The 14,073-nt window shown below is 35.9% G+C and overlaps 1 protein-coding gene across 20 annotated transcripts in view; it reads left to right on the top strand.

Moving 5' to 3' along the window:
* DLG1 (discs large MAGUK scaffold protein 1) overlaps nucleotides 1–14,073 on the top strand; it is a 149,568-nt gene that overhangs the window by 80,392 nt on the left and 55,103 nt on the right. For 11 of the 20 annotated variants that reach the window (XM_048315005.1, XM_048315002.1, XM_048315001.1 and 8 more), the window contains 3 exons: nucleotides 8,014–8,106; nucleotides 11,403–11,456; nucleotides 13,904–13,954. In XM_048315005.1, the coding sequence (XP_048170962.1) occupies nucleotides 8,014–8,106; nucleotides 11,403–11,456; nucleotides 13,904–13,954 (198 nt within the window). The remainder of the gene's footprint in view (nucleotides 1–8,013; nucleotides 8,107–11,402; nucleotides 11,457–13,903; nucleotides 13,955–14,073) is intronic. The other 9 variants (XM_048315007.1, XM_048315016.1, XM_048315004.1 and 6 more) reach the window with 1 other exon arrangement.

Genomic DNA, 14,073 nt, shown 5'->3' with positions numbered 1-14,073 from the left:
TTTGACGTATGAATGTTGTTTGAAATTTCAAGACAATACTTCACTTGCAACATGATTACTTATGTTCAGATAGTTCTACATGTTTTTAGCTCTTGCGAAACTTGGTAATTTTTGATTTGGTTTCTTTGAAACTCAGTTGGGGCTTTAGGGCTTGTGTTATGTTTTGTTTTCAGATGCTCCTGAAAGCTAAATTTTGTTTAAAGTAGTGCAGAAATATACTCAGGAAAAATATGCATGTCTTCAAATTTATGGCTTAGCAATACAAGTCACTAACATCATGGTGCTAAGGACCTGCCAAAGCCACAGGCTGGCACTGACTTAGAGAGGAATAGGACAGAGATGGTGCATGAGTTTAGTGCTGGCTGTGTGCTCAGAGTTAGATCCTCTGGGCAACATACATGGATAGCATGGATTAGGAATGAGGATGAGTGGCAGTTGTGCTTTATTCTTATCACTGTCAGACTCCATGAAACAGCCTATAAATCCCTGAAGGTATTTTTAGATGAGTATTGACTTTTGTGATTTTGAGGAAGATGGATGCAAAGTTCCTAAAATAGCGCACACACTAGTGACGTGTCCTGTGGCATTCTAGGATGTAGTTCAGAGAAAAGACACAAAACTACACTGCCAGGCCTTAAACTATATATCTCTAGAAAGAATCTATGCCTTTTAAATTCAGCTTTGTCAGTGGATATTGGATCAAAATTGTTTCTTACCACTTTTAAAGTTTTGTGCACTACTTTCAAGAAGAGATGATGAATATGGACTTGTTTTCGTCGGTCAAGTCATATTAACAGAAGTTGCTGATTTTGTAGTATCTGCTCGAAGGCAATGGGAAGGGCAAAGTACAAAATTATTTTTGGAGTATTCTTCCAGCTATTAGAATTGCTTTTTGAAGTAATGAAAGTTGGTCATCAAAGCTTTAAAAAAGACCTTTGCAGTAGACATCGTTGGTTAAATATTAGTACTATTTTCCCTTTTAACGAGTATTGTTGTTATTCAGCTGTTGAGTGGGTGGTAGAGAATGTGGAAAGAAAATGATTCTTGAAGAAAAACTACTTATAGAAGATTACTGGTACTTTAACAGATTGCTGCAAAGTGTGCACTGTATATTTGATGCAGTAATTTAAAAGAATAAAATATTGATGAATCAGCTTTGTGTTAGCAACAAATTGTTCAGAGTTGGTATTTAATATGAAAGCACAACCTGATCCTGAACCCCCTCTGGTTATGAAAAATCACTTAGCACTTGATATTAGAGCAGAGCAGCTCATGCTAGTAATTAAAGTAATCTGCAGAGAACATTTGCTTTCTGCAGTCAAAAGATGATCTGCCAGACCTGTGCAGCTTCAGTTACACAACTGCATTTTTTCCTTTGGGTTGTGCATATGTCCCACTCCTTTGCCAGAGTTTTTTATTCTACCAGTGTGACTCTTAGGCAGGCTCTGCCTTATCTCACATGTGAATATAATTGGGCAGACTGATCTCTATGCCTCTCAAATATCTGATTAATCTCTTTTAATAACATTCTTCTTGTCTTCTCTTCCTTTTCTTGTTGTTTTGTTTTGTTGTTATGTTTTTATTTTGTTTATACTATGATTGTTCTATATAAGCATTACTCTGCTTTGATTATGTGTACTCACTTTCTATACTTGTATAACATGAAATTTCAATGCAGCCTCAGCTTTTTCACTGGAGATTGTCATGGCACACTATGCAGCCCTGCATGGGGTTAGGTATTTTGCCTGTACCTTTTGTTCCTTGACTGTGTTTAATGATTGGACTGTTGCTTTTGGAACTACAATTGCCTTCGAGTTTTTGTTTTCTTTTAATTATTGATACCTTACTGATATCACCTCAGGGACCAAAGGCATGACTGCCAGAAAACAAAATCACGCTGTTAGCAGTTTTGTGCTGCATCATGTTCATTCTTCTGCCACTGAAGTCAAAATGTCTGAAAGCACACTGGAGATATGTGAATTCCTTTGTCTCATCTTTTGCATTGTGTCTTCCCCTTTCCTGTTTGGAGGAGAATATAGGAAGCAGACAGCTGAGTTTCCAAGAATGTAATATCCAGCCTCTCGTCCCCTTGCCCTCAATTTTTTTACTTAGCACTCTTAAAAGCTAATTTATTTTTGTTTTAATCAACACACTACTTGGTCTATGTGTTTTCAGCAAAGTTGATGCCTCCAGGAATAAAATGTTCCTTTTGAATCTGGAACATCATGTATTTTAGAATTTATTATGTATGCAAGAGAAAAGCTTTATACCCTTAGCCCTTTTGCTTCTTCTTTTCTACATTTTAGTAATTAGACAATGTCATGCTGGGTACTGATATGCAAGTAAAATGGGTGGTATAAATGCATCCTGCTAAACCTCAAGCGATCTTGAATGTCTCTGGAAAAGAAATGTTTGTGGTCTACAAAAGCTGCCATTTAGCACAGTTGCCAAAGAGGATACTGATATAGGGGCTTCAACACAAGACAGCCTCCATCCAAGTAATCCCTGCAGGCTGGAGAATGTGCCTTAGAAGCTGCTCAGTATTAATGTGGACGTTTCTCAAAGGAGAAAAAGTTGTGATGTGCTGGTTTCGAACTATTTACCTTCATGCACATTCACAACGTGCTTATCATCATCTCTGCCTTTGCCCTTGAGTGTTAAAATCTAGAGGTTCTTGGGCTCTCTGGAACAGAAGAACCTGGGTGCACCTGCCCACATGTATTAGTGGGACCCAGTCCTCCAGCTCCCAAATGCTTCACAGGTCAAAGACATCCCTGCCATGTACCTGCTCAAGTCTGAGAATGTTGGTATGGCCAACACGTTTCTGGTTTCCTGTCACTGGCCAGAAACATTTCTGTCTCTGCATTATGAATATTGCATTAATGATATGTTCTGCAGCTCTTGATTACATCCATTCTGGACAGAAGATGAGACATGGCAGCTCTTGGTGATTAGAGGAGCATCTGTCAGTACCTATTTATCTCTTAATATTCATGCTATAAATAACTGGAAATGTTTGTACTTAGGTCTGTATGTTTATTCCTTTATTCTGTGTGTAAAAATTCTGCTGACTCATAATTTAAATACTCACATTTGCTGTAGGAAGGTGTAATGTGAGACAGAGAATAACCACGTTTTAATGCTGTGAACTGATGAAATCTCTCCATGTTATCTAAATACAGTACAGCTGACCTAATCAAGTTGTGTTTCCTATGGGGCTGGTGTCCTTCATTCTCATCATATCCAGCACCAGATATTCACATCCACAGCATATTCCTAGAACAGACCCACTGGGCAAGAGGCAGATGGTGCACGCTGTGCAAATGCTGGTTGTGTGTCCCTGCTGAGAAGACACTGGCCACTGATTCGAGCCCACTTCTTTCCTCTGTAAGGCTGGGAATATGGATGTCTGTATTTAGCTGTCCATTTTCATATAGATGCTGAGAAATGACCTTTGACCCTTACCTTTTTTTAGAATTTAAAATAGGCTGGTAAAGTTAAATACTCAACAACGTCTTTAAATCAAGCTAGTTCCTCTTTTTGTATTTTTGGGGGGGAATGGGGGAAGGACTCATTTTGGAGCTTTTTTTGTTTTGAATATTGGAATAAAAATGTAATATAGAGATCATGCATCCTTGGCATTAAAAATTGAATTAATAATAAAAAACTCATGTTCATTTAAATGCCTTAAATTTTTAAAAAATATTTTATTTTAAACAGTGTGTGCCTTAAAGTTGTGGTTTCATGGTGCTGCTGTATTTCATGGGAATGCAATGCTTAAAATTATTAACACAACATAATTCTTCTTAGTATGGTATTAACAAATATATTTTCTTTGAAATTTTAATGTTGAAATCTTGTACAATGTATCTGCTCATTCGCAATTCATATACTTTCCATCGTGAACTTCTTGTAAATTCATTAATTTTCTGCCCCCGTGAAGCATTCAGAAAAGCAGAAGAATTAAAAAATTTTCTAGATGTAAACCTTGAAGAAATTTTGAGGTGGTAAAATGGAGAAAAATTAAGGGATAGTAGGAGCTTATGGGAGAAATAACCTTTTGTAGCTTCTTTATAATAGTCAGATGACTTTTGCCCTCTATTCAATAATTTGTGCATTGCATTGATTATTTATGCCCAGCAAATTGACTGTTGTGTGGTGGTTCAATGGTGCTCTTTAAATAGAGTGAGAGAACACACAACATGCAGACCTAGCTAATGTAGAGCATGTAGGGTTTTTTCATATGACCATAATCTAGAAAACATATTTTTAACTTCCTCAGGAAGAAATATTTTCATTTATTTTTCTTCCATAGTTTGGTTGAGTGGTTTTGGTTTGGTGGGTTTTTTTGGTTGTGGTTTTTTTTTTTTGTTTGGTTGGTTTTTTTTCCAAAAAGTACTATTAGTGTTGCGACTTTGATGACTACTCATGGTGGTGAAATGGGAACGCTCAAGCTCTCTGATTTAACGAGGAACCCAAGAATGGAAATACGTCAAAATCCTCATATGCAGCCAAAGCAGCTGCTCCGGCACCCGCAGTGGGCACCGAGCACTCGGGCACCTTTCAGTTCCTCCACGCTGCCAGTGTCTGCCAAACACAGAGGGAAATTTGTAAACCTACGTGACAGTGTAAAAAAGAGCCCTACAAAAAGCACAGCAAAAGTAAAAGCTGCTAGTGGTTGGGTGTCTGATGGCTCGTGCTCTAATTGCTCTTTAGGAAAGGTAGGTGTTGCACTACGTGTTTAGAGATGTGCATTTTGGATGAAAACTGTAGGAAATGTGTTGCATTTTTTTTCTTTCTGTAGTTTTATCCCTGCTGTTTCTAATGACTTCCTTACTTAATTTTCCTTTGTATTTTATGGCTAGAAATCAAAGTAGCAATTATTGAAATCAGATTAGCAAAGGAATAAATGCTCTTATGTTTTCCAATGAAGGTCGCTGCGCTGTATGCAACATGGGGGTTTACAGTAATTTCTTCAAACGAGGAAAGTTTGGTTTGCTTGATTTTTGTTCTCCAAAGTGCATCTTTTCATAGTTTCCTAAGAACAGTGTTGTAGAATTTGCTGGCTTAGTCGGTCTCCTTGAGGATGTGTATGGTGCTCTGATTTAGTTACAGATTAGCTGGTATTTTCTCACAGATGGACTTACTGTGTGTGGGTTAAACATGAGAAAATGGGTGAAATTACTTTTCACAACATCTGGATGTCGTGTTAGATTTGGAGGCACTCAGTTGATCACTTAAAGGCATTGTTATCGCAGCTGTTGTAAACATACCACTTAAATGATTTTTTAATATAAATTTTAAAGTCCATCTTTAAATAAAGATTTACCACTTTAGTAAATATCAAGTAACTTTTTTTTATACTGTTGTAACAGAATGACTTTTCATTGTAGGTGTTAGCACATTTATTTTGGCTGGCAGATCTGTTCAAGTGAGTTATAGTTCAAGTTGTGCATTCCTACATGTAATAATGTATCATAATTGTGTACTGCAGTTCAAACATATTCAAAAGAAGGTTTTAATTGACCTGCTACTTTCTTTCTATTTTATATTGGTTTGTGTCTGTTTAAACCATGATCATCAAATGCTTTAGTTGGACATTTTTATTGAAAGTTATTTTGAGAGTAAGCTTTTATGCGTCAGAATAGTTCAGTGTATGTTTGGAGAATTCCTAAAAATTACAAATGCTTCTTGAAAATTCCTGGAAAGTAGAGCATTGAGATGATACTCTGGGAGCTTATTCAGGTGCTGTCACAGGTACCTGTATTGTATAATTATTTGCAGACTGATTGTGTATTTTAATAAAATCAAATCAGTGTTCTTCTGTTATAAGGAAGTTCCAGGTCTTCTTTATCTAATGAGTGAAAATCTTTTAATTTCTTGTATTGTCCTTCCTTGTGATAGACACAGTGCCTGCATCAGTTTAATGTATTCTATGAAACATTTAACTGAAGACAGTCTTGCCTTCATTTGGATTTGCATATCCTTTGAAAGTGGTTGCCAGTGTTGCTGCCTCTTTCCTCATCCACATGGTAGTGGAGAAGGCTCTACAGGAACACTGCCAGGATGCTTGGAGGAGCAGTGGATCCTAAACCAACAGCACAAAGGGAAAATACAAAGACAGCATGAATAACTTATGAGGCTGGACCCTGGAAGAATTAAAAGTCATGAACAAAGTCAGTTTTAAAATAATAAGGATAAAATTTGGAACTGGTTGGGAGGATTTTTGAAGCACTTTGGGATGAGAAACCCATAGAGAGGAGAGAGTTAGGAATTGGGGAAAGAAAGGAAGCAGGAAAATAAAGCTGACATTTGGTGCAAAGAGAGGGGTGCAGGTCGTTTGGCCCATAAGGAAATCCATTGCAACAATGGTAATTTTTTTATCTGGTCGAAGGTCAAGGAAGTAAATGGTCAGGATCTCAGAACAACTTCCATTTGACCTTTCGTATTGCAGGAGTGTAACTGTGAAGCCAATGCTTAGCTTTTCAGCCTTAATGTTGTGTTGTATTTTGGTATGTAGTATGTGTATATCTGAAATTTTGGTTAATAGGATTTTTAGTGTGTACCTACATGGAAAGCCACTTACTTTGGAACAAGGCAGACTTGAAGGGGTGGCTTATTTTTTGCATGTGTAGGGCTGAGTGATTGCTTGAGCTGTTTACTTTGATCTGTCCTCTAAAGGCTGTGGTGTTCTTTCAGTAGCCACATGTTTATTGCACTGAGCATTTCCTGCATCCTTTGCAAAAGCCATATTAATATTTTTCTAGACCAATTTAGATTCTCCCCTACCTTCATCTTTGAAACACTTGAAATGTTGTGCTTTAGTCCATAGATGTAAGAGTGCTTTAATTAGGATTGCCTCTCAAGATATCAGATATATTTTGTTCTTGCATCTTTCAGTAATTGCAATGTGTTTCACCAGCTTTCATTTTGGGTGGATTGACTTTGAGCTAAAACAACCCTGTAGAAATACCATCTGTACATTTAATATGTGTTGCTGTTCTTGGACTGCTACAGGTTTCTTCATTATTTGCTATTGCTCTTTAATTTGGTGGCTGCTGTTGATGTATGCTGCTTTGTATTTTAAAATACCTCAAACTTTTAAAACGTGTTTCATACTGTTATGTTCTGGGCGTTTTGTTCACTTTCAGGATCTAGTATTTTCTTTTGTCATTATGCTCATTATTTTTAAAGATCACAAGAACATCTTGGAACAACTAAATTGCAAGAACTTTGATCTGCTGTTCAGCTTGTAATTTTGATGATAGTTGCCAGCAGTTTATGTTGCTGACAGCATGTTGACAACCAGTATGTGAACATCTCAAAAATATTTGAGTCAACGTTTTGCTCAAAATGCTGTTTGGAATCTTATTTCCTAGCAGCTTAAGTGTCAGTAGGTTTCCTGGTTATTATTTTAATGAAGATTCCTAAGACCAAAATTCTCCTAGTCTGCAGATGTTTGGTAAACCTGTGTGAAGATCTTTGAGAGGTAAATTGGATCTGTTTTAGGACCTTCCACCCATTTGACTAAAAGGTTTTCTTTGATTTTTGCGAAGTTTAGAAACCTTAAGGTACTTCTGATTTTTCCTTATCAAAGAGGATTATTAACTTTACTGAGTGCTATTAACTTCAGCCTCTGTTCCCTGCTTTTGCACTCTGTTGTACATTGGTGAAGGGATTCTGTTGTGAAACCAGCCCACAAAAAGCCTGAGTCTGTTCATTGATCTGGGCAGGTTTTTTGTCAGACCCCAAAGTCTCAGTGCTGCAGGAGTGAGTGCCTTGGTGTGAATAATCCACCTGGACACGTCCAGCTTCTTTGGGTTCCTTGCCATCAGTGCAGTGCTGGGGATGTGCCGCCATGTACAGTGTGGGTCAAGGGGACTGTCTGAGTTGTAGAGTCTCCAAATCCATGTGCTAGTTCATTGTTGTTTAAGCTGTTAAATTTGAATTTTGTTTGTTTTAAACTGTTTTTCTAGTTTTCATTATTTTTGACATTTTGTTGGTGATTTTTAGCCCACAGAAGCTGTTCCTTCCTCTTCTCCCATTGTCCCTGTGATCCCTGTCCCACCAGTCCCTGCTGAGACCATCCCATCCACCATACCACAGGTTTTTATTCCGTTTTGTTTTGTTCTGTTAAATTTGTTCAACTTTTATTTCTTTATTTTGTTGCTTTGTTGAAATATGCCTTTTGCTACTCCACACTCAGGTTGGAGGCGAGCTGTTAAATACACTAGAATTTCACCCTAACTTTTGTTCATTTTATGACAGCTTTTAGTCCATTTAAATATTTATATTTTCATATGGAAGTAATTAGTAAGTTGTGAAAGAACTAAAGAAAAAACACCCAAAAGAATGGAAAGAGGCAATAGGATATTTTGTGTTCACATAACAACTTTAGAGCCATTTCACCCTTACTAAAGTGTTATTGCTTGATTTATTTATAAATGCTTAATACATGTCTTTCTTCGGTTGCACTTGCATGGTGTTTCTCGTGTTCTCCACGCATTTGTTGGTATTACTGTTTCAGGGGGCATTTAGAGTGCAAAAGGGATCTTTTTACCTCTCCATTCCTAACATATTTGACTCATAAAATGTGTTTCTCTTCTGGGCCTTTATCCTTTAGGTCCCATAATGTCAACACACCCCCCAAAACAAAAACCAAACTCTACCAAGACAAATGAAGGCAGTAAACATGAGTTAATGTTAATATTTCCCAAGTGACTTGGAATATGTGACCACAGCATGGCAAGCTATGGAGCAATCTAGGATAGGCAGCAATTACATTTTTGCATATAGATTGGCATTCTGCTTTTAGTTTTTTGTAACTTTACTGTAACTTTCAGAGCAGAAATCTGAAATGATGAGTGCACACCTTCTGAAAAGATGGGTCAGTTTTTGGAGTCATTTGGTGACAGATATTTATTAACTTTAAAAGGAAGTTAAGCTATCCAGAACATTACTTGAAAGTTTTTGTAGTATACATGTCAGTATTTTTTTCTTAAGTTTTACTTTCAAGCTACTTGACTAAACTTGCAACAGGAGGTAATTATTGTCTTTGCTGAGTTTTTAATTTTTGCATAATCCATAATTAACAAAAATTTTTGCTGTTTTATTTTATTATTTTTTTATATTTGTTATATTTTTTTATTTTAAATTTTACACTGTTTTATAGTGTAATTTCCAGTAGGTATGTTTATTTTTATCTGTCACCTGTACTTCTTCCATCAAGAAACCAGAGATTTGATTAGTTTTAGAAATACTCCTATCTTATAGAGGGCTTCTGCCCACATCAGGATATGAGGTGGACAGGCCAGTGCAACCATGTCCAGACAGTACCTTTGGAATGCCTGGCACAGCTTTTCTCATTCATGTTTGAAAAAGATGGTAAATTGCTACTTCTTGATGGACAGTTTGGATAAATGCAGGAGTGTTAGGAACAATCATGTAACTTACAAAGGGGTTTTGCATTGCTTGGCTGATTGTGTGTCAAACACGCTGTTCACCAAACCTCACCTACTAACATCAATTTTACTTTTAGTAGTCTTGTTTTTTTTTTAAACGTGAAAAGAACAACACGTATCTGCCTCAAAGATAAACATCATGGGGAGCCAGCTTTCACTGGCACTGTGTTTGTTGAATATAATTGTATATTACAGAATCCTAATATTAAATAAAAATACATTCCAAAATGGACTGAAGAGGCCATGACTGAGCAATTAATCCTTGCATTCTTCTCAGCATAAACATAAAAAAATATGGTTTAACTATATTTATGGTAGCCTTAATAAATCATGGTGATGCGTAATAGATTGGTTTTTCTAGTACAGGTTCTTATTTTTAATTTGCTCTTATTGTAATAGAATTTTAACTTGAATAAGAAGCCGAAAAGGAAATTTAACTTAATGGTAGAAAATGGTTGTGAGGAATAGTGTTGTTTTGACAGAGATTTTTATTGTGACATTAATAACTAGTGCTTAATGTCTTTACTGCATGAAGTGTACCCATGCTTCTATTGAGAGAATTGCTGGGTGAGAAAAGCTTTTGATGGCATTTTGACAGTCAAATGTGTCATCCTTTTTGTTTCCTTTTACTTTTAATTGTCTGCTCTGTTAACTTGTGTAGATCCCACCTGATTTTAGTACTTACTAAATGACACAGGCTTAATTTCTGACACTTGATAGCAGATTGATGGCTCCTATGTAATGATGGTAGATTATTCATATCAGCCTTTTGAAAGGCACTTCTGAGTCATCACTTCCTAGATTTGGGAGTTTTTAAAAATCACAAAATCTTCAGAAGTATGTTGCTGTCATAGTAATGAAACAAAAATGCGGAATATGAATAGGTTAGTGCAATGAGTTTAATACTTGCTTCTTTTGCAGCCTCTTAAACTATCCCTAAATTTATTTACACACACACACATACCTAGGAGATTAAAAAATGCCTTAAATGTTTTAAATTTAAAGAGAATGTATTTTTATATGTATTAAAACCCTCTCAGATTCATTAAAGCAATAAGGAGATTAACTTTGTTTAGTGCCACTGAACTTAATAATCAGCAGTATTTGGAGTCTGCACACTGCTTCTTTTATGTTCTTAGAGCAGGCTAGATGCTTCCTATTTTAAAGGCAGATAATTGATGGATAAATCAGAAATCTCTTTTTTTGGAAATATTTTAGAGAAATTCCATCAGTTCCTATGGATTTTCTTTCAGTTGAACCACATTTTTCACAGAAAAATTTTCAGTGGTGTGAGAGACTAGAAGCGTAAACTTACTCTACTGTTCCTAAATTGTAAAAATGCTAATATTGTTTCAGATTTCTGTGGCAATAATCTGACTTCTTATGTCCTGTTAATCCTTAACAATTTTCTGATGGAAGCATGTGGTGCTGTGTGGTAAATCAACGCTTGCTGTGGGTTTGCTTTTGCAAGTCAGTTTTGTAGGTCCTTTCTTCCTTAAGTTGCATTCTGCAGGTTTCCGTTTTGCAGTTTGCAAAGGGAGGTGGTGACTGTTCCTGATGGGAAGAAATGGAAATCAAATCCACCAAAAATTGTTTTTGAGATACTGACTGGTAAAACAACCTCTGTGTATCATACCACAAGTACTAGGGTAATTGGCATCATGTCAAATGGTAGCATTACTCAGGTTTTCTTTTGAAAAACAAGACAATAAATGTCAGAACTTAGATATTAAATATGGTCTCAGTCTTCCCTAACAGTGTGGTTTTGTGTTAGGGAAGCAGTTTGCTCAGGATAGTAACAAGTGTTTCAGGAGGTCAATTTTGAGATTCTCAAGGTGAGGCTGCCTTTTAACAGAACTCTGAGAAAGTCAGCAAGTTAAATATTGTAAAATTCTCGTTAATATTGCATTTTCTTATGCTGTGTAATTTTTTTTTTTAAAGGCAAATCCCCCTCCAGTGCTGGTGAATACAGATTCTTTGGAGACTTCCACATATGTAAGTCTACACTTGCTTTCAATTATAACTTTAAATCATGTTTTATGTACGTAGTTGTGTAGGCCTGTTTTTGCTGTTTAATAAAACCTATTTTTATGTCTCTGATGGTGCTTGATTTTGTCAGCTCTCATGACAGTTACTTAAACTCCTTAAATTGCTGTTTCATGGAAAAAAAAGGTTGCAGATTGCAGGTGGGAATTTTTCTGTGTACCAATGTGTGACAGTACAAAACACAATTGTTTGAGGTTCCAGAGGTTCAGTGTTCAGAGAACAATCTGTCCAACTGTGCAGGCAGCTGCTTTAATATTTAATGTGCCATTTCCGTTGCACTTCTCATAAAAGCATTTCTTCATGCAGTGGCTATACTTAAGGTTTTAGTATTCTAAAAGTTCATAAAAATTAGTTGGTTCTGTTTGAAACATTAAGGTAATAAGTGTAGTTATGTGGAGGCTGAGATTTTCGTTTGTCATGCATAATTACGACATTTATATAGAAAATCCTTCATTCAGGGGAAGACCCTGCAAATAAAGCTTAGCTTAGTGGGTCTGAGGTCCCTTTAAAACTTGGAAAAGATAGACTAGGTCAATGATTTTTATCATGGGATATATCCTTGCTACTGTTTCTACTAATGTTTGGTTTGTTAGATAAATAAATTCAGAGGTAATTTTTCAAAAAAAGAGGGAGTCTATAGAGCTGAGCTAAAGGAAAAGATAAAAATGATGGAGGTTTTTGTTTGCTCCTGTTTATCTAGATGATATTTTTAATTGGATTACAGAGTTTTGTACATGGAAATAAGAGACTGCTTAAATATATTAGGATCAGCTTTTTTTTGTCTAATGGCAATGAATAGGGAAATTATTAATCATCCTTGTTATTTATTTAATAAAAAAAAAGAAAAGAAAAGACCATTGCACACTGATCAATCATCATGAACCTTTTGCAGGTACTGTAATGCTGGATGACTGCTTCAGTTAGCACATGTTATTATTCCTGTAGATAATAGCTCAAGGACTAAGCTACCATAAAACTTCTTGATCACAGTGTCTTCTTTTGTGTTGGTGTAGCAATAGATTCAGTTTCAGGTATTCAGAAGGTCAGGACCTCATCCCTTTTTAATAGAGAAATATCATGTGTTAAAACCACCTTATCTTTTCCACTGAGCAAACTACTAAGGACATAATCATTTTTGAGGTACTTTGCAAAGATGATAATCTGTTATGTGTGGAATGGATATGGCTCCTATTGTATTAAGGGGAGATATAATTAGAGAGTGAGGGATAAATGAGCTTGATGTTAGCCTGTAAAAGTCATGGCATCACCAGCTTTTGGAGCATTTAAATATGTTAAATAAATATAGGAGAAAGGAAGTAGCTTGATCTTAATTTTTTGGGGGATGAATTAAATTTCCTTTTTAAATTCTCTGCTAGGAAATGGTCAGATTTTAAAATGCTTTCTTCTAAGCATGTTTTTTATCTTTAGCATGTTAAGAGTACAAAGTCTATCAGATACTCTGTATCTTAAGGATAGACCAGGTCCTTTGTAAAATAATAGTATAAATGTTACTTCTTACTTTGTTAAATAGTTCATCCTAAAAGGCTAGAAATAGGTAATTGTCTGTAGCTGCTGCAGGCAGCTGTGGAGGAAAGAATTTGAGTTCTAAGATAGGTCAGTAATGGAAAAAATAAAACTTACTCTTGAATATTAAATATGAATAAGAATTTGTTATTTAATTGATTTTGCTTAGTTTTGATATTTGTTGCTTCTGGTATTTGATTCTGTCCTACTTCTGTAGGTAGCAAAGAATGTGGGTATCCTTTCTAACCTGACGATGTCAAGGCTTCTTTCTAGGATTTTGCTTTTTCATCAAGATATAAAATATTCTTCTAAACTCTTCTTCTCTTTTTGTCCCTCTTTTAAATTGTTGAACTTTAGTATGTATGTAACATGATAAATAGTAGTATAAACAGTTGTTAAATTTTACTTTAGAAGGGTCTTGCGCATTTCTCATGAGAAGGTGGTGTAAAGCATCAGTCTTTGATTTTTCTCTGCTCAGTGTGGAACAACAATTGGCAAATGCTGCTCTATTCTTCCTTACAATTCTTCTCTACCCCACATTCTCTTTATTTTTTCTCAGTTTCAAGTTCCTGTATAGCCTGAGGAACATCTGAGTATCTCAAGAGCATTTTTCTTTCTGGCAATCAGAAGCAGAGGACTTGTGCCCTACAGTAGTTGTGTAGAACAGTCTGCTCTCTGAACTGGCAACTTTTAAACTCATACAAAAAGATTGTCTGATTCATAAATACAGAGTAGTGTGAAAATCACATGTCCCCTCTGACCTCAGTGGTCACTGTGAATTAGCTGAGATTTGATGGGAGTGAACTGCCAAGCAAACTGTGTCATGGAAAGTATAAGATTCTCTGTAAGTTTCACTTTTCTGTTTTTTATAGGTTAATGGCACAGATGCAGATTACGAGTATGAAGAAATTACTCTTGAAAGGGTAACATGCTAAATGTCATTCTGTACTCTGTTTGAAATGGGATTTATGATACTTTAATATGAAAAATAGCAATCCAAACCAATTTTTACTCTTTCTTTTTTTGTTTTAGGTAGATTATT

Source organism: Corvus hawaiiensis, chromosome 10, assembly GCF_020740725.1.
Source record: "Corvus hawaiiensis isolate bCorHaw1 chromosome 10, bCorHaw1.pri.cur, whole genome shotgun sequence".
In the NCBI taxonomy this organism is placed as follows: domain Eukaryota; kingdom Metazoa; phylum Chordata; class Aves; order Passeriformes; family Corvidae; genus Corvus; species Corvus hawaiiensis.
The sequence above is the reverse complement of the archived record's forward strand: the minus strand, read 5'-3'. Positions and strand labels throughout refer to the sequence as shown.